Source organism: Passer montanus, unplaced genomic scaffold (assembly GCF_014805655.1).
Source record: "Passer montanus isolate IOZ18808 unplaced genomic scaffold, ASM1480565v1 scaffold2, whole genome shotgun sequence".
Classification (NCBI taxonomy): domain Eukaryota; kingdom Metazoa; phylum Chordata; class Aves; order Passeriformes; family Passeridae; genus Passer; species Passer montanus.
Genome location: NW_024366591.1, coordinates 17147213 through 17168437, shown reverse-complemented (window position 1 = coordinate 17168437; position 21225 = coordinate 17147213). Strand labels below are relative to the sequence as shown.

At 36.8% G+C, this 21225-nt stretch overlaps 1 protein-coding gene across 6 annotated transcripts in view; it reads right to left on the bottom strand.

Annotated features, from left to right (window-relative positions):
* Window positions 1-21225, bottom strand: part of ADGRG6 (adhesion G protein-coupled receptor G6) — a 111079-nt gene that overhangs the window by 15673 nt on the left and 74181 nt on the right. For all 6 annotated transcript variants that reach the window (XM_039707506.1, XM_039707503.1, XM_039707508.1 and 3 more), the window contains 11 exons: window positions 20213-20355; window positions 19393-19507; window positions 16304-16365; window positions 14707-14914; window positions 14085-14250; window positions 10933-11073; window positions 7788-7904; window positions 6636-6681; window positions 4759-4865; window positions 1906-2033; window positions 333-601 (listed from right to left, as the gene is read on the bottom strand). In XM_039707506.1, the coding sequence (XP_039563440.1) occupies window positions 333-601; window positions 1906-2033; window positions 4759-4865; window positions 6636-6681; window positions 7788-7904; window positions 10933-11073; window positions 14085-14250; window positions 14707-14914; window positions 16304-16365; window positions 19393-19507; window positions 20213-20355 (1502 nt within the window). The remainder of the gene's footprint in view (window positions 1-332; window positions 602-1905; window positions 2034-4758; window positions 4866-6635; window positions 6682-7787; window positions 7905-10932; window positions 11074-14084; window positions 14251-14706; window positions 14915-16303; window positions 16366-19392; window positions 19508-20212; window positions 20356-21225) is intronic.

The following is a 21225-nucleotide window of genomic DNA, read 5'->3' as shown; positions in this document are numbered from 1 at the left end:
TCTGACACGACACTCACATTTCCCCTCTCCCACAGTGGCCTCTTTGGAAAACAAGACCAGTTTATCTGGTCTCTCTGCTCATTCTGGGGCTGGGAGCTGCCCTGGGTGGAGAGTGCCAGTGAGAGTGTATTTACACAGAAGCACACGGGGGAACTCGGTGACAGAAGGGCTGGCTGTGTGCCGGCACTGCTGCAGGCTGGGGAAGGAAACCACACACTGATATAAATTCTACTCTGTATTTCTGATAGAGAGCTTTTATATAGCAGCATTTACAGAAAGCATTTTATACAGCAGCATACATCCTATGTAAATATTTCATCTACTGCACTCACCCCAACCAATGATGCAAAACTTCAGTATGTATCGCCGTATATACGTGTTGAACACCTTCACTAGAGCAATGTACATGTGAACAGCTTCCAGTCCCATCCATGTAAAGGTGGCCAGAAGAAAAAAGTGCAAAAGTGCAGCCACAGCTATGCAGAGGCCATCAATATCAAAGGATGCAATCCAGCCATCAAGCAAAAAAATCAGGTTAAGAAAGAGCAGGGCTGTGCTCAGATTCATCAGGATTTTGGATGGATAATCTCTTCGTAGCTTCCTAATGAAACAAAAACAGGTGCACATGATTAACTTGCTGCTCTGACACAAACCACCTACTGCAGCTGGGTTTACCCCTTCACAAAGTCAATAAAAGCACAATGAACCCCATCCAACTGGGTTTGTGCAGTAAGACATAGTGGTGTGTATTTCTGTGTGGAATTGTTGAAGGTTTCAGCTGTGTGTGGTGGGGGTAAGCTACCAGTTCTTTGGGTCCATGATGAGTTAATTAACTGCTGCAGTGTTTTAAAAACTGATGTTTTTTATTTAAAAAAAATCCCAAAACTTTAAATTAAATATAAACAAATAGTATTACTCTAAATGAAAACAAAAAAAGTATAGCTGACCAGAAGGTCCTCTGTGATCTATTCATATGTGGCCTTATATGTTAGCTTAGTTTTTGGAATATATTGTCCAGTGGATGTGGTTGTCTGTTTGTTTTTAAATAGGATCTTGGGAAGACTGAAAAACATGTAATTCTTTTTAAACTGATCCCCACTGAAATGTGGGTTATGAGGGGCAGCAAACAATTTCTACCAACTTGAACCAGAACACTATACCATAGGTAATGTAATAGGAATGCAATCATTGAAGATATATAAAACTTGAAAAGTCCCTTCTTCAGCCGCCCTTCCCCCTCCTGTCCCCAGAAAATTATCCTTCTTTAGCAGCTTCTGTGTCCTGTCCTGTTACTGGCAGAATGCTTTCTTTGTGTTGACATGGCTTCATTTTCTCTTTTCACTTTTCACAGAACTGTACCGCTTCGAAATTTTTGCTTTCTCTTGACTCACTTTCATATTCCAGCAGGACTTCTGTTGAAATTGTTGTAACACTTCAAATTTATTTTCATTTTATCTCTTCCCACTTCTGTCTTAAGGGCTATAGAATATAATTGCTCTAGTTGGAAATTTCTCTTTTTAAATTTGGAACTTGTTATGCTCACATAGGCAAGTTTTGGTTTTTTAAAATAAAAAGCCTGTTTGGCAATTTTAAAATAATATCTATCTGTTCAAAATCTAGAGCATTCTGTCTTGCCAGAAGGAAAATTTTGATACACATTCCCCTTATTCCCTGGTCTGAGCAGCACAACACATTAGAAACTGGAAGAAAGACTCTGAACTTATGTCCCCTTGAAAAAGTTTCCACTTTACAACACTGTGACCCTGATTTTGCAGGTTTAATTTTTTTTTCAATCATGGACTTCCCCTCCTAAGCAAATAAACCACACTAACCACGTAACTAACTTATTTTCTTCTGCACATACAGGTACTTCTTTGTGATGTTCTTCACAGAATTAGTACTTACTCAAACGCAATGTATGTCAGGAGAGTTGCAGCTGAAAATATAGCAGATATTCCACAGCCTATGTAAGTGATAAAGGTCAGGACCTTGGTGTTCTGCGGGTCGATTTGCGTCACGGTTCTCTGAAGGTCCTGTGAGAGAGAAGGAAGAGGCATGGCTCGTAGGCAGCACTTTTGCTATGAGCACAGCACTCTTCCTTGGTAATCAGTCAAGTCAAAATGAAAAGCACTCTGGCAATACCACTGTAACCTTGACACTGGGGTTCATTTTTACTGCGTGTACTCGGTCTACAGTTGTTACACCTCTCACTTCCTTCCCACAGCTCTTCAGAACTTTGTGCTCTAAGTATTACAACTGCTGGGAACAGCAGATAGAGCCTGATGCTGAGCCTTACAATTCAGTACTAGGAATTGAAATACCTCCAGTGTCCAAACTTTTTAATTCTGTTACTTGTATACAACTCTTTTTCAGAAGATGTAAGATTTAGAAAAATGTAGCTTAAAAGTATTCATACTGAAATGTGCAGCATTGTAGGGAATTTCTGGCCTTTTTGCTATTTAAAGTCCATAGGAGTCAATGTAACTAATCATCTACAGGTGAAACCAAGGGCAAGATATTGCATTTTGGATTTAGGGTCTGTTTTGATACAAAACCTAGACTTTTAAATATAATTGTTCGGAAAATAGTGATAAAAGCAACAGAAAAAAAAATTTGGAAATGAAACAGGAACATTCTAAGGATTTTCTTTTTTTTTTTTTTCCTAACTAACTGTCACATGGTACCATCTGAGAATGAATGTCAGTATTATTTCCTTTTTTTTAAGGACAAGAAAATATGAGAATGTTCGGATTTATATCACTGTGGAGAAAATGTGAGCAAACACTAAGAGATGATTATGTCAATTCTACTGTCAATTGTCACTGTTGTCCCTAGCAAAACTAGCTTGCAAAAAGAAACATTAAATGCTATAAACTTTACATGTTTTGTAGGAAAAGTCAGGAGCAGGTTTTTCTTACTGTCCATACCAGCCTTATATGACAGTTTATTTATACAGAAGGAGATTGTTCTTTGGAAATAACTTAGTATCTAAATTAAAGTCAGAAGAAATTATTAAAATGAAAAAGCAACTAGAATGGTCAAAACTATGTAAAAATCTATTGGAATGCAGCCCAAATTCAAAGACCTTCTGCCTTATTTCCTACTGCCACTGAAGCATTCAGGGAAGAGAAGGGGCTCATTGAATATATGCTAAAGAAAGCCTTTTCTTAATCCCTTTAGTTATGAAAAGTGGAACAAGACCATAATTTAGCTTGCAAGAAGACACAAAGTTTGTGGCTTTTCCATATCTACATCTCAGCATGATGTGACGAGAGCAGTTCTATTAAGAAAGGTCTGGAAGGCCTAAGCTGAAAAAGTCAGCATATGTGGCTCCCTTGTATGGTTTAAGTCCTATTTGACACTGCCACAAGTTACTCAAACCCCAAGTACTTCCACTTAGGAATTATTCCTGCTGTGACCAGGAGCCAACATGTTTTCTGCAGCTATGCTTTACAGGCCAAAGAATGTTAATTTCAGCTGGAAAAAAAAGTATCAGCCCATGACTGAGCACAAACAACCACCAAAAGTTCAGAAAAGATAGCACTATTCCATTTTTTCATGTTGGGATTTTTTTTCCTCTGGAAAACACAAGTGCAAATTGCTGGAGGCAGCTGAAGGCTGGAGGTTATGCTGCTGGGGCTCAAGTGCCCCATAAGGTTCTGTCTTTCATCTCCTGGACAGACACTGCTCTGCCAAGTGAGTGACTTTGCTCAAGGCTCTGACAGAGTATGGGCTGTGTGTTCTGTACCAGTGCTCCTTTTCTGAGAGAAGGCCAGTAACATAGGGTATCCCCAAAACTGAGTAAAGCCAAGTAAAAAAACTGCCAATATGGGTTTACACATTGTGCAAAAGGTGCCAATTCATGGTTTATGACATTATATAAATCATGTCAAGTTTGAGAACTGGATTTGCAAAGGACAAGTCATCCTTTCTATCTAAGGATGAAAGAGAATTATTGTGCTCCCTTGACTTTTCATCCTCATTACTATTTCTTCTGCTGTCTGGAGGATGTTTTTCTTTCCCTGTTTTTCTCTACAATGAGTCTCTTTTCTTTTTGTTCTGAAAACAGCCTTTCTAACTATTTCTCATGGTTTTCTCTCTTTTTTTTTTTTTTTTTTCCCTCTGCAAGCAACTTCTCACTTTCTCAATATGGAAATTTCAAATAGACTTTCTTATTCACTTCTCTCTTGTTCCACACCTCCTTCCTCACCTGCAGGTCACTTTTGTCAGATTTTACTGTTAAGGGATATGTCAGAGATACCCTGAAACTTAGGACTCATTAATATACCTTTTTTTTCCTGTGTCTCTAGTGGAAATGTTAGTACTGGGCCTTGTTTATATTAAGTTGTATGTTATAATATGCTACTTGTATTTTGGTATCACTCAGAAGTCTCAATCTCAGGTCTTTTGTTGCACAGTATTTTTAAAACATAGAAAAATCTCATGGGTATGTTTTAATTATTTAAAAAATAATACTTAGCCACTTGAAAAAATGTAATATTGATAATAATAACAACAACAATAATATTCTTCCATTGCTAACTTTATTCATTATCTCGTTTCTGAATACTTATCACTAGCTACTTTGTTATGACAAGATAACTTTATGATAGTAAGGGGGAAATCATGTATTATTGTTATAAATTATATGGAAAAGAAAGAACACAAGTAACAAAAATGAGAGTTGTCTTGACACCAGACAAATGCTGTGTTGCTGTTCTTAGGAAAGGTAACTTGGTGAGCAGTGAGTTTGCCTACCATTAGGACCCCAAAATGTGTGAGGTGGTTGCATAAGCACACAGTTTCATTTTCATTGGACTCTGCATCCACCTGGCAGCCTGCAGGGTTCCAGCCACCACTGCCACCTGTGGAAATGAAACATGAGAAACTGGTGTCCAACAAACACATGTCAACCTCTCTTTTAGCAGATTTCTCACTTCATCTTGTGCAAATGCAGAAGCGCTTTCTCAAATTGAAGGAGCCAGCATTAAAAAAACAACTGGGAGACAAGCAAGTATCAGTTTTCCTAGTTTCTGCAAAGAATCACCCCAGATGAGTGCCCAGAAATGGACTAGTGAGCAGAAGCAACAGATGGAGATGTGTAATAAAGGCAGGGAGCTTTTTGGTTAGTGAGTAAGACGAGGATCATATATTAAGACACACCTTAGTTTTACCCAATAATAAGATGGTTTTAGAACTACTTTTCCCCCCACTAATGTGATGTCTACACCTGCCTGCCTCCTACTCATCTATCCTCAGGCACATGAAAGCTTTTATGGCCCAGGAGCAGAGGGTCCCGCCCTTCCTCTCTGCAGCATGTAATACAGGTCAGAGTGGGTAATCCCAATGATCTCTGGTGGCCTTACAAAAAAACCATGAAGTGAACTACTCCCAACCCACCCCACTTGAAAAGGCCATTCTGAAAAACAGGTAGAAAGATTTTAGTTTTAAAAATTAAATGTTAAAAAGTAAAATTTGTTTCTTTGTTCATTTTTCCCTGTCAAAATATGAGCTAGTTTTGTGAAATATAAAAAGTAAAATTTGTTTCTTTGTTCATTTTTCCCTGTCAAAATATGAGTTTTGTGAATAGTTTTGTGAAATCATTCTTATTCTCTGACTCTTAAAGTCATTTTTCTCATGGCTCTTGACAAAATCCAGCATAATTTGCTCTGTAACTTCAAGACAATTAAAGACTCAAATTCAAGACATTCTCTCAAAATACTGTGAAGAATACTGTGAAGATGTTCCAAAGCCACTTAAAACTCTTCTCCACTCAAGCAGCCACTGGGAATAATTTCTCCCTTCCTGTGTGTTTCTCCTTTAATGTGATCCCTAAGTTCAGCTTTCTAACTAGTTTCTTTGATTTTTTTGCTCATTTTAACCTTCCCAAATTCTCCTCAGTTGCTCTGTCTATATTTCCTACTTTGAAATACAAATTTGGATGTGAAATTTTATTTCTTGCAAGACTGTGTGTACTGAACCTCTACATCTAAAATCCTACAGCTCTATCTGTTTCATTGTAAGGAAGAGAAACATCTCAGCAGTGATCTCTAAAACAGAGACATCTGGAAATTCATCCGAGAGAACAACTCTGTGCAAAGGATTAATAGCCTGAGTAAAACATCACACACAGGTTTGGCAGTAGTGACCATTCTTTGATGAAGAATGGTCTAAAATGTTTCTTTATTAATGTGAGTCTCTGTATGTGACCAAAAAATTTTATAACCCATAAGAATCACAATCTTACACCTATATAACTCAGTTCTTAAAAAAATGAACATTTAAAAGTATCACTAAGCACCATTCATGTGTCTGAATAGCATTATAATTTAATTTGCTCATAGAGACAGAGCAGAGAAAAACTGCAGCTACAAGAAAAAATTGGAAAAACTTAATTGAAAAATTTAAAAGGTTAAAAATGTTTACATTAAAAACAAACTTGAAAAAGGAGTATTTGAAATTTGCTGCTACAAGTAACTATGCTACCCAGAATAAATTATACACTTCATTGAGTGGACATTATTGAATCCTGAAAGGATCAATTTGGGGGCAAAATAGCCAATACTGTGACCAATTTTAAAACTCAGACATATTTATCCCCCTCATGAAAGAAGTAACAGTATTTTCAAACTTACCATTTTTGCTCATATCCCAGAAGACACAGGTAGGTTTAGGATCTTCCTAAGAACAGATGTAAAAGCAGACTTTGTATATCTCTTCAGACATAATTCTCATCATTTACAACAGATGTTGCATATGTTTTCATTTAACGAGCTGAAGAATCCATGTCATTTGATTGTTGAAAATTTGCCTAGTGTCAAATTAGAGGTTTTCTCTGCCAGAAAAACGGATTTGTCCAAATTGCAAAATCTAGAGCACTGCTTCTATGTACTGTTCAACGGTTCCTTTTGCACATCCTCAGAATAATGAAGTATTCTTGTGTTACTGAAGTTATCCATGAATATGATGTCTTTATAGAATCTAAGTACTTTTATCTGTTTACTTCCTTAGGTCTTGTCCATGAATCCTCTACATAAAGCTTGAAAATGTACAAATGCCTGCTGAACCCATGTGTAGGTTGTTTTGCCTCACCTTAAAATATTCATTGTAATGCAATGCAAGACAAAGTCAATTGAGCTGTGAAAATTACAAACTAGGTTCTCATTACATAAACAATTTACTTAGGTATTACATGTTAACATTTTCTTTAATGTTTCACGTGCTATTGCCTCTTTTGGATTAGAGACTGAGAACAGAGTCAAGCTCATATATTTTCTAACTGGAACAGTATGTGCCAAAAGGTTGCATTTGATCTGTATTTTCCTAAATTTACTCCAGTCATCTTTTATTAATATGTTTCTGTCCATTCCTGTGATGAAAACCACATAACAACAAAATAATTCTGGGAACTATTAACAAAGCAAATAATGTTTGATCAAATCATTTAAGTAATTATGAAGTTACGGTGTAATAAATCATGTCCCTGATTTTGAATATGGTCATTAACAAAGGTTTCGCCTACAGTTATTGGCACAGAAATTACTTCTGAGGGGCAGAATCAATGGTCTTGCAGATAAATGTTAGGTCATGAATGGAGTGCGAATGTATGAGAATGAGAGAGATTATTTGTTTCTACTTTGTACTTGCACACTTTTGTTCTAGACTTCTTAATTTTGATTTGAGTTTGATCTTACTCAAAATCCATCCATACATAAATCCATATAATTTTAGCCTTTACCATATATAATCTGCATTCCTGTTCCTATGAACAATCAGTCTTGTTTTACCTGAATTTTGGTATGCTTGATTGTAACCTTCACATAATCCTGAAGATCCTGAATGGTTAAGTTTCCAATACTGCATGCTACCACGAAACTGGTCAAATTGGCAGGATTTTCTGCATCCTTCAAGAGATTAAGAGAACTATAATAAGTGCTTACATGGCACATAACATGAAAGCCAGAGTACACAGTTTCATTTTTGCAGCGTGCCAGAATAAGTAAGTTGTCAGCATTTCTGTACTCTTGATCACACAACATAAGAACGTCATGTTTATAAAATCGAATTATGGTTTAGCCTCATGGAAGCTTTCCTACTTTTCTTGTAGCCATAAACATGCATAGGCACAATTATAGAGAGAGGTTAGAAGGCAAACAAAATTATAACTCAAACAATGTGGCAGATAACAACCCATGATATGATTAGCTCATTTCCCTAAACAAGCATGAACGAGCTCACTTATCTTATTGTTGACACTGTCCTTTAGTCAATGCAAAGTTTTTACAGAATAAACCATTTTCTGGATATAGTTGTTAAATCACCCTCAATCTTAAAATAAATGATTATGAAGTAGTAAACAAATTCAAAGCAATGTTACATACTGAAGGGGATAGCATTTTCTGTAAGGTCTTATTTGATAGGAATTTAAATAGAATTCTGACATTATCACTGACCAGTAGGATTTTTAACCTGCAGCTGACAATTTTCCAGAAGAGGTGGTTTCCTTGGAAACAAATTATTTATTGAAATGGAAGCATTAGCAAAGCTATTTTCTTTTGATAGGCTTCTATTGGAACCTGCATATTTAGATGCCTGGTTGGGAAGCTTGGTCACTGCCTGTGGCAGATCTCAGTAAAATAAAGTCTTCTATTCCCACTCACTTTCCCTCCCAAGAGTTGGTCTGCCAAACTCCAGAAACCTTGATTCCTTCCATTTAGGAGTTTTGTTAACATAACAAGATGTCAGCGCTGGGCTTGTGAGATCCCATTACTCATGAGAGACACAATAGCTTCTGTTATTAGGTGGATATTATCCTAAGAAGAATATTTTATTTCCTAAGAACCATATCCAAGACTTCTCAGACACAGTATTTCAGATTATACTGGAGCTTTGTGGCAAAATTTCCTAAAACCTTAAAAACTGAAGAGGAAAGAAAATGCAAATTTCTAGGCAGTTCTTGAGTATTCAGACAAGAAAAAGTCTCTTGCCTGCCACCTAAATTTGAACATCTGACAAAGTCTATGAAAATCCTTGGCCATATTTCCACAGGTTTCAGTGGATTTTGTCTGTAGCAGATAAGAAAAACGAGACACAGTTGGTCTCTTTAGTGAAGGCAATTTAATATATTCTTATGTGTGCTTTAAAGTAAAATACAGATTACTACTTATTTATCCATAAGGCTGTGTTCAGCTGAAGATCAACAATTCAGGCATAGATGTTTACACTGAACACACCTGTGTTTGGTGAAGTGAATCCCACCCTGAACAGCTTTTATATAGTCCTCTAAGTAATGGAACAATCTTTAATGAATTACAAGTCAAAACTTACTGGAATTCTCTCAGTTGCAATACAATAACCCACTACCTCCAATGCTGCAAAACATGTTTCACTGTTACGTTGAATACTTTTAAGGAAGATAACTAATAGCATTCAGATATTTGTAATTGCACATGGTAGAAATATGAAATGTGATAAATATAAAATGCTCATATTAATGGATAAAGTTATTTGGTTTGAGATGGCATGTGGAGTTTATTTGTGGGCCTTATTTTAATCCCATTTTTCTTTAACTTCCTTTATTTTTAGACTTCCTAAAAATGTGAGGATTGCCCATTTTTAATTCATTGTGTTAAACACATCACCCATGAAGAGTTTAAAAAAACACACAAAAATGAAAGGCATTTTAGTTGCAAATTAAGGTGCAATTTTAATGGTTTTTGTTTTTCAATGGCTTATTAAGTGCCACTTAGAAATGCATTCTGGCACCATTAAGGGACACATTCTGACTTCATATGATTTTATGCCATTATGACCAGCTTTCATCTGTATTCTTCTGGGGTTTTTTTTATTAAAGATATTCATCCTGTTTTTCTCAAAAGCAAGCTTAAAACAAATACAATTTAAAATAAAAATACTTTGGGGTGTATTTCAGAAGGCAACTGTGGGTCATGGGTATTTTCTTGCCTAGATTATCTGAAGAATCTGGATACGCTGCCAATAAAAACGATAATATAGTGACAATACAATACTACGGAGTTCTGCGGATGCACAAGAGCCAAAGGTCACTTAAAATACTGATGGGGAAACAAACTCAAGTCTTCTGAGACACATTCTACAGTTCACCATGAAACAATGTTTCCTTCTTAATTAACTCTTTTCTCTTCCCCTCCCGCCCCCTGCCAAATAAGTGCGGTTTCAGTTTTCTTTTTCCAAGCTGCAAACTCCTCCTAATATTTTTGGCACCTACCATGCAGGCACTATTTAAATTACCATTTGATAAGACCCAAAAAATAAAACATCAAATCTACCTGAGCATGTTTAGGTTTCAGGTACAAGCATTGTTATCCTTGTTCCTATGAAAATATGGTATGTTTATGAGAACACAGGTATGAAAAGAATAGTGTATATATATGAACAAAAGTTCTCTGGCTGCTAACCATCAGCCTGGGGTTTCCAACTGAACATAGAGCATTCAGCTGGATATGACTGCTAACCAGCTCTTAAAAGGAAAGGAAAATACTTGGCAGTGTTTTATGCCAAATTCCCTCCTGATTAAAAAAGAACCTGCTCTACTGAAAATCAAGGACCTATATTGATGCATTTTAACAGAGTTAAAGGCTTTTTAAAAGGCTTTTGCTGCTTTCCTCTTATTTTAAGCAGTTGGGATACAGTTTTCCATAGATTACCCTGAGAAAAGGTTTATTTCACATGTGAGAGGAATTTGCAGTTGAACCATTGACTTCAACTCAACTTGGGCACTTCAGCTATTTTGCTGCTCTGAACATAAGACTGTCTTTAGTGCCTACATTTGCTGTCGTATTTAATTTCTGTAACTCATTAAATACTGTGAAAGGATTACACGACAGGAAACTATTTTAGCAGCTGGCTTTGATTCACCCTATCTGAAGTGACTTCAAGCACATTAATGCTTACCTGAAAAAGACCATTTTTATTGAAGAAAGTAAACTGAGCCCTGGATATAACTTCAAACTCATCTTGACTTAAATTCTTCAGTAAACTTGGTGGCAGAACAACAGAAGCGATGGCACTTGTCTGATCCTTGTCAAAATCTATCTGTTAAATAAAAACAACAGGAGAACATGTTCAAACAATAAAGAAACCATCTGTTGTCCACAACTGGGTTCACACTCTTAAACAGAAATATCCAGATATGGGACTAGAACCAATCAACACTAAAATGATTTGTGTCTATATAAGAGTTGATGCAATAAATAAATGTTTTAAAGGCTGGTGAGGTTTCCCACTTTTCCAGCATGAGATCAGCCTTCTGCTACAAAAAGATATTAGAAAAACCAACAAAGAAACAAACTCCTCCACTGGTATAACAATGATTTGGAAACAATGAGATGGTAATTATGACAGTCATAACCATTTTCAGTAGCATTCAAAATACTTTTCCTCACAGCAAACAATGTTGAGAACTACAAGATATGCTCTGAATTTTTCTTTGTTAAATTGTATTAGTTGGCTTGATCTGCACATCTGAAATAATTCTCTTATGAGCTTTTATAGTTTCCCTGGAAAGGAAATTTAAAAATTATTAGTGTCAGTTTTCCATATTTATTGTGCTATGTAACACAAAAAATACACTTTCTGACATCATATAAATTTAATCTTTATTGGCAATGTATCAGAAATCTAAAAGCCCTCTGTGGCCCAGGACTATAACAAGTGAGTAGGAAATAAAAGAGGATGCAAACCTGCATTTTATTAGCTATTCTGTGACTGATCACTTTCCCACCATGGCCTACTCAAGGTGTGCCACCATATCCATGGAAGGATGGGGAGCAAGGCAGCTGACAGTGGCTCTATAGTAAAAGCCCTTCAGAACTTTACTGTGAGATATGGGAACTCCCACTACTGACTTCTCCAAGGGGCATCCTGGCCATGTACTTATGCCTCTCATGGACAATTTTGTCATTCTAAGAGCACCATTAGCTAATAGAAAGTTAAAAGTCAAAGGCTATTGACAGATTATTCACACTTGGAAATCAGTAAGAAGCAGCTCACAAACATCTCCTGACAGGGATAAATGTAGTTCAAAACCAGGTTTTCAGAGGTTGGCTCTGCCACAGTAAACAGAAAGTGTGTATGTGATAAAGATATCCCATTAGGCACTGTCTGCAAAAAGAGTAGAAGAGGCTTCTCCAAAGAAGCATGGATATATTACAGGAACAATTTAATAACATGAATCACCAAAACCTAACTTAGTCAAAGGTTTGGCAAGAAACATAAAGACACAGGGGACTGAAATAGAATCTTTCCAAATTGCCATGGATAAATTTGCTTGGTATCTACTTTAAGAAAAAATACAAGAAAAAAAAAATATCTGGAAACATTCTGACATACAGCTTGAAGAGCTTAATGTTCCCTGATGAGCCTAGGATAGATCATCACATCACTGGTGAAAAACGTGGGCTTTCACAAGGGAATCTCCCTTCAGCAGGGATAGAAAGTATCTTTCTGACAGGCATGGAAAATATAAACGGTGCCCACAGCTGCTGCAACTTTTCTGGTAGGAAGGATGCTAAGAATTCTCAATCAGCTGTTGGAAATGTGAAAGTCTGAGAAGAAGTTCATGTTCCAATAGGAACAGTATAAATAATTTGATGGAGTTTGGATTTTATGATTATTTAAACAGTGCTGTAATAAATGATTCCTGGACGAGAAAATTCCTGGATGTCCTCAAGCCACAGATGGTAATTCCTGTTCTATGTATGATCATCTAAAACCTGGCTTCAGAATTTTCCTTTCCTCTTTCCATAAATAAAGGATGAAATCTGCAGGAGAAACATTCCTTTGATAACAAAGAACTATTCAGCTTCACAAACAGCTATTGAGCTTCATTAATACGAGAGCTAAACAAAAGTAGATTTACAATCACCAAAAATTTCTGATAAAATTGATTCAAAGGAATTTTAGCTAAAATATCTAGGAATATAAATATGTAAAAATTCAAGTACATTAAATAAATTTTTATCTATTTAAACAAGCATTTGTGTTTTGATCCAAAGTCTATATATATGCACAAGTCCTAAAGTCTACTATATTACTACTACTTTTTCTAGGAAGTAGACATTTTTCTGTCTTCATTCTTGTTTTGATTTTTACAGTACATAGTATCTTATAAAATGATCAGACATTTGTTAGGATTGTTGTGTTGCCAGATTGCAGCAGGAATTAATTTGTTTCCATACAATACCTATACTCTAGGTTCCTTAAGATGCAGACAGGCATGCAGTGAAATGTATAAATTTTTGGCACCTCATCATTACTAATTTCAAAAGAACCTTTGGAAAATCCTGTAGGTGCTCATGTGCTTCTCAAGCAGTATTTCAAATTTCAAGATGTCTTTTTTTTCTATTTATAGGAAAAAAGCAAAGAAAAATTTTTTTGAGGTGATGATAAATATCTTAACAATAGTATTCTGTCTAGATACCGTAGCACTGGAGACCTTCCTAAATTTCGTGTGATCTCTGTTCATTTTATTTTTAATGTCTAGGCTGGTCAAGCTCTACATGAATGACTTGAACTGCCTCAGATATTCTAAATGGTACAAGAAAACCGACCTATACATGGGCAACTGGATTGGCCTTAGCTTTCTTTTAGCATGAAATATGTAACTGCACTGGAAGGCTGAAGAACTATTGTATCTGCAGAAATCTATATGTAGATACCTATATCTAGGTATCTTACTTTAAAGCTGCAAGACATCAAAAGAGTTGTTAGATATTGTACAATCGTCAGTACCGCAGATTGTTAAAGGTTATTTTCCTTTTTCACTAGTAAAAAAAACCCCACAAAACTAAAAAAAAAAGGTCAAGTGTGTTGTGGATTTATAAGTAAAATTACTTTTTATCTGCATGGAATGTGAGTTTATCTGTGTTTCCTGTCAGTCAAGGAAATACTACATTAATCTGTTATCTGTTTGGATGATTGTAGGAAAAAGGAAATAGAAAGTAGGGGGAGAAGTGGGAGTTGTAAGTGGATTTATAGGAACCACAATAAACACACTTGGAACAACAGGCACATTTCATGTTCAAATACAGCTGCTTGTTTTGTACCTGGAAATCAGATGCATTATTCTGTGGACTGACGCTGAAAGTACCACCTTTGAATGAAGTTGAATTTATAGAAGACACTCCAAGTGCAAGATTTCGTGTTGAAATACTCATGGATGGTCCAGCAAAATGGATCTTTAAAGCCAAGGCATCAATAGTTTTTAGAGCTCTAAAAACAGAAAAAGAAATTTCTCTGAAATTTGAATACAGAAAAAAACCCCACCTATGCTCTGCATGCTCCTCACATAACAAGATGTGTTACTGTGTTTGTATCACCCATCTGTGTATTCACAAGGAGACTGTTGGACTGTAAATTTATGCTTGTCTCTTGAAAACAAAAGCTTTTGACTGACAGAAACTGTGTGACTATTTATCATTGGTCCTGAAATAATTTTCCAACAATACTTATATCTATGCTGTGTCATGTATCAGAAGATTTTATTTCCATCCAAATACTTTGCCATGCACACTAAAAGAAGAAATATTTGTGTATCTGTTTTGGAAAATTGTTTTTGATGGAAGTAAGAAAACTTTGATTTTCTGGTTTGTCTATACATGGAAGAATGAATCCTTACAGTCTTGCAGGTTGCTCTCAAAAGCTTTTCTCAAATGCAGAAATACTTACTCTGAAGATGAGGCTGCCAATACACTGTCTGAACTGGCTAGAATATTGGAAAAAATTGTCACCACAGTAGAACCCAGAGATTCATCGATTTCTTCATCATTCACAATTTTTTTGAGCTTCTGCACAACATCATTTACTTTGTCTGAGGTCAGCTGCTGCCCCTCACCAGTGAGATTCAGAAGCTGATTGGCAATATCTGCTGCATTTTCTGTGAGCAAACAGAATCAAGCAAAAAGAGAAAAGAATGCATTACAGTCCTGAAATAGTCCAGAAGTACAAATTTTTATCATCACTGTTGAAAGCTAGGGTATATGTATGAATATCCTATGGTATATGTAATGAACATAGGATTTCATCATTTTGTCAAACTTATAATTTTTTTAAAAAGTATATAGGACCTGCTGATTGTATACTATCCTCATTGGCTGTGTCTTTCTTTTCTTTGTTTTGATTTGAGTTGTAAATCAGAACTATTACAGAAAGGGGTGATTGAAAGAAAAAGAGAAGAATACAATGAATAGTATCTCTTCTTTTTCCTCCTCATGCTATCCTTTCTTTTTCACTGGGAAAAAGTGTCACTCTTGATGCGAAACAAATGCATCCAATATCTCTATTACTGAAAAAGTGCTCACTCTTTTAAGCTTTCTGAAGAAAGCCTGACCCTCTTGCAAATGCTTCAGTACTTTCAGAGGATGGTACTCCTACCTGTCAGAGGCCTGGCAAGCACAACACACAAGCAAATTTCATGACAAGAATCTTCCTGATAAGGGAAGTTTGATAGCATGTCCAACGGCAAAACATGTCAAACTGTAATTTCAATGCCACCTGGACAGAAAACTAATATAAACACAAACCTTTAACAATACTAAAATATTTGAGATTTAATGAAATTCGTAAATAAGATTTTGAAAGATCAGCTTTCTTTAGCTTGTAACTGGCTGTGGGTTGTTTCTTATGATGCATTTTTCTGATATATTTACTGTCGTGTGTTCATTTTACATGACATGATGTTTTTCATATAATCTGACTGCAAGTACTCAGTTGACTGAGTTAGATAGCCAGGCTCCCTAGGACACCAAAAGAGGCTTCTCCAAGACAGCAATTCAGAACAAGGGCTTAATGTAGGTGCTCTGCATATTATATATACGACTGTTCTCTTCACTAGCTTTGGCACTAAAAAAGGGACCATAACATTGTTGTCCTGTTATTTTATTACTCTTTCATGGCCAAAATTACATAAAAGGGTATTTTAGAAACAGAGAATAAATCTGAAAATATCTGATTGTAATTCCAGTGAAGAGAGCAGGAGCCTTTCCCCTGGAGGCATTCAAAATATTTAAAAATATTTTGTCTTAACTTGAATATCAAATAGAGGTAAGATACCACCTTCTTTTACTCTTGATTAAATAGCCTGAAGAGTTTGATTTAATTTGGTAATTGGTTTCCAGAGCTCTAAACGGGTGAGCTGAATTGAATTTGGGTGCACTTCTCCAGAGTTTAATTATTTACTTTGCACTGCTTTTTTTAGAAAGATTTTTAAACAACTTAGCATAAAGAGAAAATGTATTATTCCAAAGACCAACACTAATATACCCACCTGTGCAATTTCTAAGATCAGGTTGACCCCAGTATGACGTATAATTCTGCAGACCCAAATAGCTAAAGAGGGAAAATGAGAAAATTCACATGAAATATCACAAAAAATTACATAATTATTTCATAATTCTTATGTAGGTTTCACACGGGTACACTTTTCTCAACTCCCAATATTTGTAGCAACATGGCCCCTATTGAAACACAATATATATACTTGACAGAGAAAATAGATGATTGATTAAATGATAGTGCTGAGAGGAACCCCAGCTTTTCAGCAGCAATTCTGTCCTCGTATTTCAGGGAAGACCCAAATACTGACAAAAAACATTATGCCACTATTATGGCCTAGTCATATGCTGTTTCTATAATTTCTCCTTGACATAAATGGCTTTGATCTAGCCAATAGCAAGACATACTGCCTCTCATGAGAACATGCACAGGAGCCATGTGAAGGTATAAATTTATTCCACCAATGAAAACTAGGGTTAGGAACGGTTGGATCCAGGTCCAAAGTTAGGGGCAGAAATAAAGATTCCTTTTTTGTTATTTTTAAAGCCTTGCCATAGCAAAATACAGAATCACAGGATGTGTCAGGTTGGAAGGGACCACAGTGGGCATCTGGTCCAACCGCCCAACTCAAGCAGAGTCATCCCAGAGCACATGGCACAGCATTGTCCAGAGAGTTCCTCAGTAACTCCAGTGAGGGAGAGTCCACACCCTCTCTGGGCAATCTATTCTGGTGCTTGGTAACCCACACAGTAAATAAGATCTTCCTCACATTCAGGTGGAACTTCCTGTGCATCAGTTTCTGCTCACTGCCCCTTGTCCTATTGCCTGGCACCTCTGAACAGAGCCTGGACCTCTTGGCACCCTCCCTGCAGATACTCATAGACATTGATGAGGTCCCCTCAGTCATCTCTTCTCAAGGCTGAACAGGCCCAGCTCCCTCAGCCTTTCCTCATAAGAGAGATGCTCCAATCTCTTAATCATATTTGTCATCCTGTAAAAATGCTCCAAAATTAAACACACTTTTGCCTCAGTTTTCTTTAAAGACAATCGTGCTGTCACAGCATGGAAAAAGGAAGAATGGTAAACAGGAAAAATTTATCCTTTTACTCAGCACATGATAAAATAACATTATTCCTCAGCTGATACATTTATTGTAACAGCACATGTAATCACCTACTGTGGAATGCAGATTACTAGAAGAGACTTTTAGAACTTCCTCTTCCCTCCAAACAAATCCCACCAGTGCTCCATATTGGCAAAAGCTAGTGGAGGCAGAGGCAAGGAAGGCACAGCACAGGGCAGAACACAGAATTTTGTATTTTTTTTAAATGAGAAGTGGTGTACACAGTCATTTGTAGACTACAAATAAGCAATACTTGGACAGCAAAGGCCAGAAACCTTAATTTTTAATGATTCTGAGGCTGTGACATAAAAACAATTTGATTTCTGCACTACTCACTCTACAACAAAAGTTGGTCAGTCAGAATCAGTTCTTGTACAAGATTAGGAGGCTGAGGAAGTGAGTTATTTAAGTATAATGCGGGTTGCTTTCCTGTTTGGCACCAAAACTCAAAGCTGATTCATATCCATGTTACCATACTATTTGGAAAAAGTAAGAGATCTGGTCTTAGAACATGTTCCAGATGCAATGTGGGTGGATAGGACTAATATATTGCATTTAATAGCAATCATCCTAAATACTGAAGAAATTAATTAATATTGCATCGTCACAACCATGTTTAAGGCACTCAAAGGAGATCAAAGCCATAATGTTTTGGTAATATATAAACAGAAGTAATAATATTCCCATTTTACAAATGGGAAATGGACATACAGAGTCAAAGTCTTTTGTAGATGTTTGCAAAAAACCCCTTACATTAGGGAAAATTTCTTAAACCTTAAAAAGTTCAAATCTTTAAGCATAAGATTATCCCCACCTCCAATTATGACTAAATAACTACTGGCAAAATATTTGTTTCACAATTTCTTTTACTTTTCCCCTAATGAGACAAGGTGTTTTGGATTAAACCAAATACACATCTCATCTTCATAGAATTTTATTCTAATTCTTACATAAGTCAGATAAAAGTGGTGGAGTGGTAGCAAATGTGAAGCTCTGGGTATAGTAAAATAAAGATCACAGCCAAGTGCAAGGTCCTGCATGTGGGTCAGGACAATCTCAAGCACAAATAGAGGCTTGGGAGGAGAAAAGATTGAAAGCAGCCCTAAAGAGAAGGACTCAGGGATGCTGGTGGAAAATGCAGCCCAGAAAGTCAACCACATCCTGGTTGTATCCAGCCACATCCAGCTCTGGGGTCTGCAAGATAAGAAAAATGTGGACTTGTTGGAGCAAGTCTAAAGAATGTCCACAAAAATTATCAGAGGGCTGGAGCACCTCTCCTGTAAAGAAGCTGAGAGAGTTGGGGTTCATCCTGGAGAAGAGAAAGCTCTGGGGAGTTTCCAGCACCTAAAGGGGGCTGCAAGAGGTCTGGACAGGGACTTTTCACAAGAGCATGTAGTGATGGGACAATGGCAAATGGTTTTGAACTGTAAGAGATTAGGTTTCAGTTAGACATTAGAATGAATTTTTTTTACTTTGAGAGTAATGAGGCACTGGCAGAGGTTGACCAGAGAGGTTGTGGAAGCCACATCCTTGGAAGTGTTCCAGGACACGATGGATTGGGCTCTGACCAACTTGGTCTAAGGGGAAGTATCCTTGCCCATCGCAGGGGGTTTGGAACTAGATGATCTTCAGGCTCCTTCCAAGCCAAACCCATTCTATGATTCTATGACTTGAATAAAACAGTTTCATTCTGTAAGAAGATTTTATTTTTATAGTCATGTTGAACATGTGTTAATTGTGGGCTGCAATATGCACTACAGAAGTGGTAGATGAGTTTTTTCTTATCAATGAAATGCAAACTATTACTGCACCAACCTAATCTCTCATGGTATAGAAAAAGTCTTTCTGAAACACAATACCAGTCAATGGCAACCATTATATATAACTAAATAATAACTATATGTAACCAGAAAGTTGCATCAGAAGCAAGTCAGCTTCTCAGATATTTGAACACCTACCAGGTTCTTGATGCAGTCTGAACTGAGCTCCCGTGGCAAAATGTGAAGTTGGTCACAGTAGGCCTGGTATCTGGCCAAAAATAGTTTGGAGGGTTTTCTTCAGCTAAACATTTTTCTGTAAAAATGAGTATATCAGTGTTAACAATAAATTTCTTCACCTAATCATCTTCCATATGTTGTCCTCAGCTCATCAACCAGCCTACAGCACAAAATTGTCTTAAAATGAAATGCTTCGTTGTTTGCAATAGAGTGGCAATAGAGGGGTGCACAACAGGGGATCATCCATGCTGCTGCTGCTCAAAGGTAGGACTTGAATGTCCACGCTGCATCCATCAGCATCCACCTCCTCCCTTCCAAAGGAAGGGCAATCTTTGGTAGAAGCTGAATTGGAAGAGATGAGAGCTAAAAGAAGATTGATTAAGGGCAACTGTTGTCAGAAACACAAACACCACTGAGAAGTGGGGATGAGGGGCCTTGTGTCTCATTTTAGCTCTGCTAAAATGAGGTCCAGTGTGTCTCATTTTAGCTCTGCTATGAAGCATACTTTTTAACCTCAAACTACCAGAGGAGCTGTCAGGTACCCTCCAAGTGTCTTTCAACCAGACAGCAAAACATTGACTAAAGCAATTTGGACAACTTTGTTTGTATTAAAAGGTATTTTGAGCATGGCTCTTTGGAACGACTAGGTTTATAGGGACAACTTAAAATCTGAAGCCATCATACTGTTTGGAAATGTGTGATTATTTTAACACAGAAGACACTTGTTTATGAACAAGCGAAAAAAAAAAAAGGTTGTGTAACAAAGCTCAACACTACTTACCCACTGGATCAACATCCACAGTATGAAGTTGATATCCCTCTTCCATGGTTCGATTATTACTTATGAGCTTCTGTCGGATGTCTTCCTCTTCTAAATTGATGTTGTTGGTAGAATTATAAACCAGAAGAGCCAAAGCACTAAAACTGCAAAGAAAATTATCCAAGTCTTTCAGTCAGGAGAGCAGAGGCCAAATGTGTGGAAATAAAAATATCTGAGAAACTCTGGTTTGCTGAGTATGGAACAGTGTCACCAAAACTGTGCTGCTCATTATCTGTAAATGAATATTTTTGTATATATAGGGCCATGACAAGAAAATATGGCTGGGAAATTTCATCTTCTAGTTACCTTTAAAAAGCATCTCATCAAAAGAGCTAAAAAATATTTTCAGAAGAGTTCAGAAGATGAAACCATAAAGTTGTGAGTTCTAAATGGGCCCTAATTAACTTTAAACATCTGCTTGCTGATGGTTTAGGAACTTAAGAGCTGATTCATCCCACCTCATAAAACTTGTCAGGGTGGGACGAGTCATCCTCCAGAGGATCCACCTCTACACTGACTACAGAGAAAGACTAGGAGATTAACAAAGAACATATACCTAACATTTAAATCTCTTATTTTTTTTTTTTCTATGGAGTGAAAAACACCCTTACATATTTCTGAAGCTTTTAGTCATAATTAGGAAAGTCGAGTTCCTCAGATGACTAATCTAAGGTTGAGCACTAATAGCTGTTCTGTATTGCAGCCCACTGCTACTTTCTTGGACATCAGAAATATTTCAAAGTGCCCAAGCCTCTTTCCTGTGAACAAAATAAAACAGTCCCCACCCTTGTCCAAAAACATAGCTTTTCTGGAAGGGAAATCATGAACAGCAAACCGATTCTAGCAGGACACAGGAAATAAGCCCAGAGTGAAAGGCACAGAAATTTCCTCCTGGGACAAAAGGAAATGTTGGAAATGGGAATATGTTGGTACCCAAGAGCATTACTTGGCTATGGTTTGTAGGAGGTAAGCTG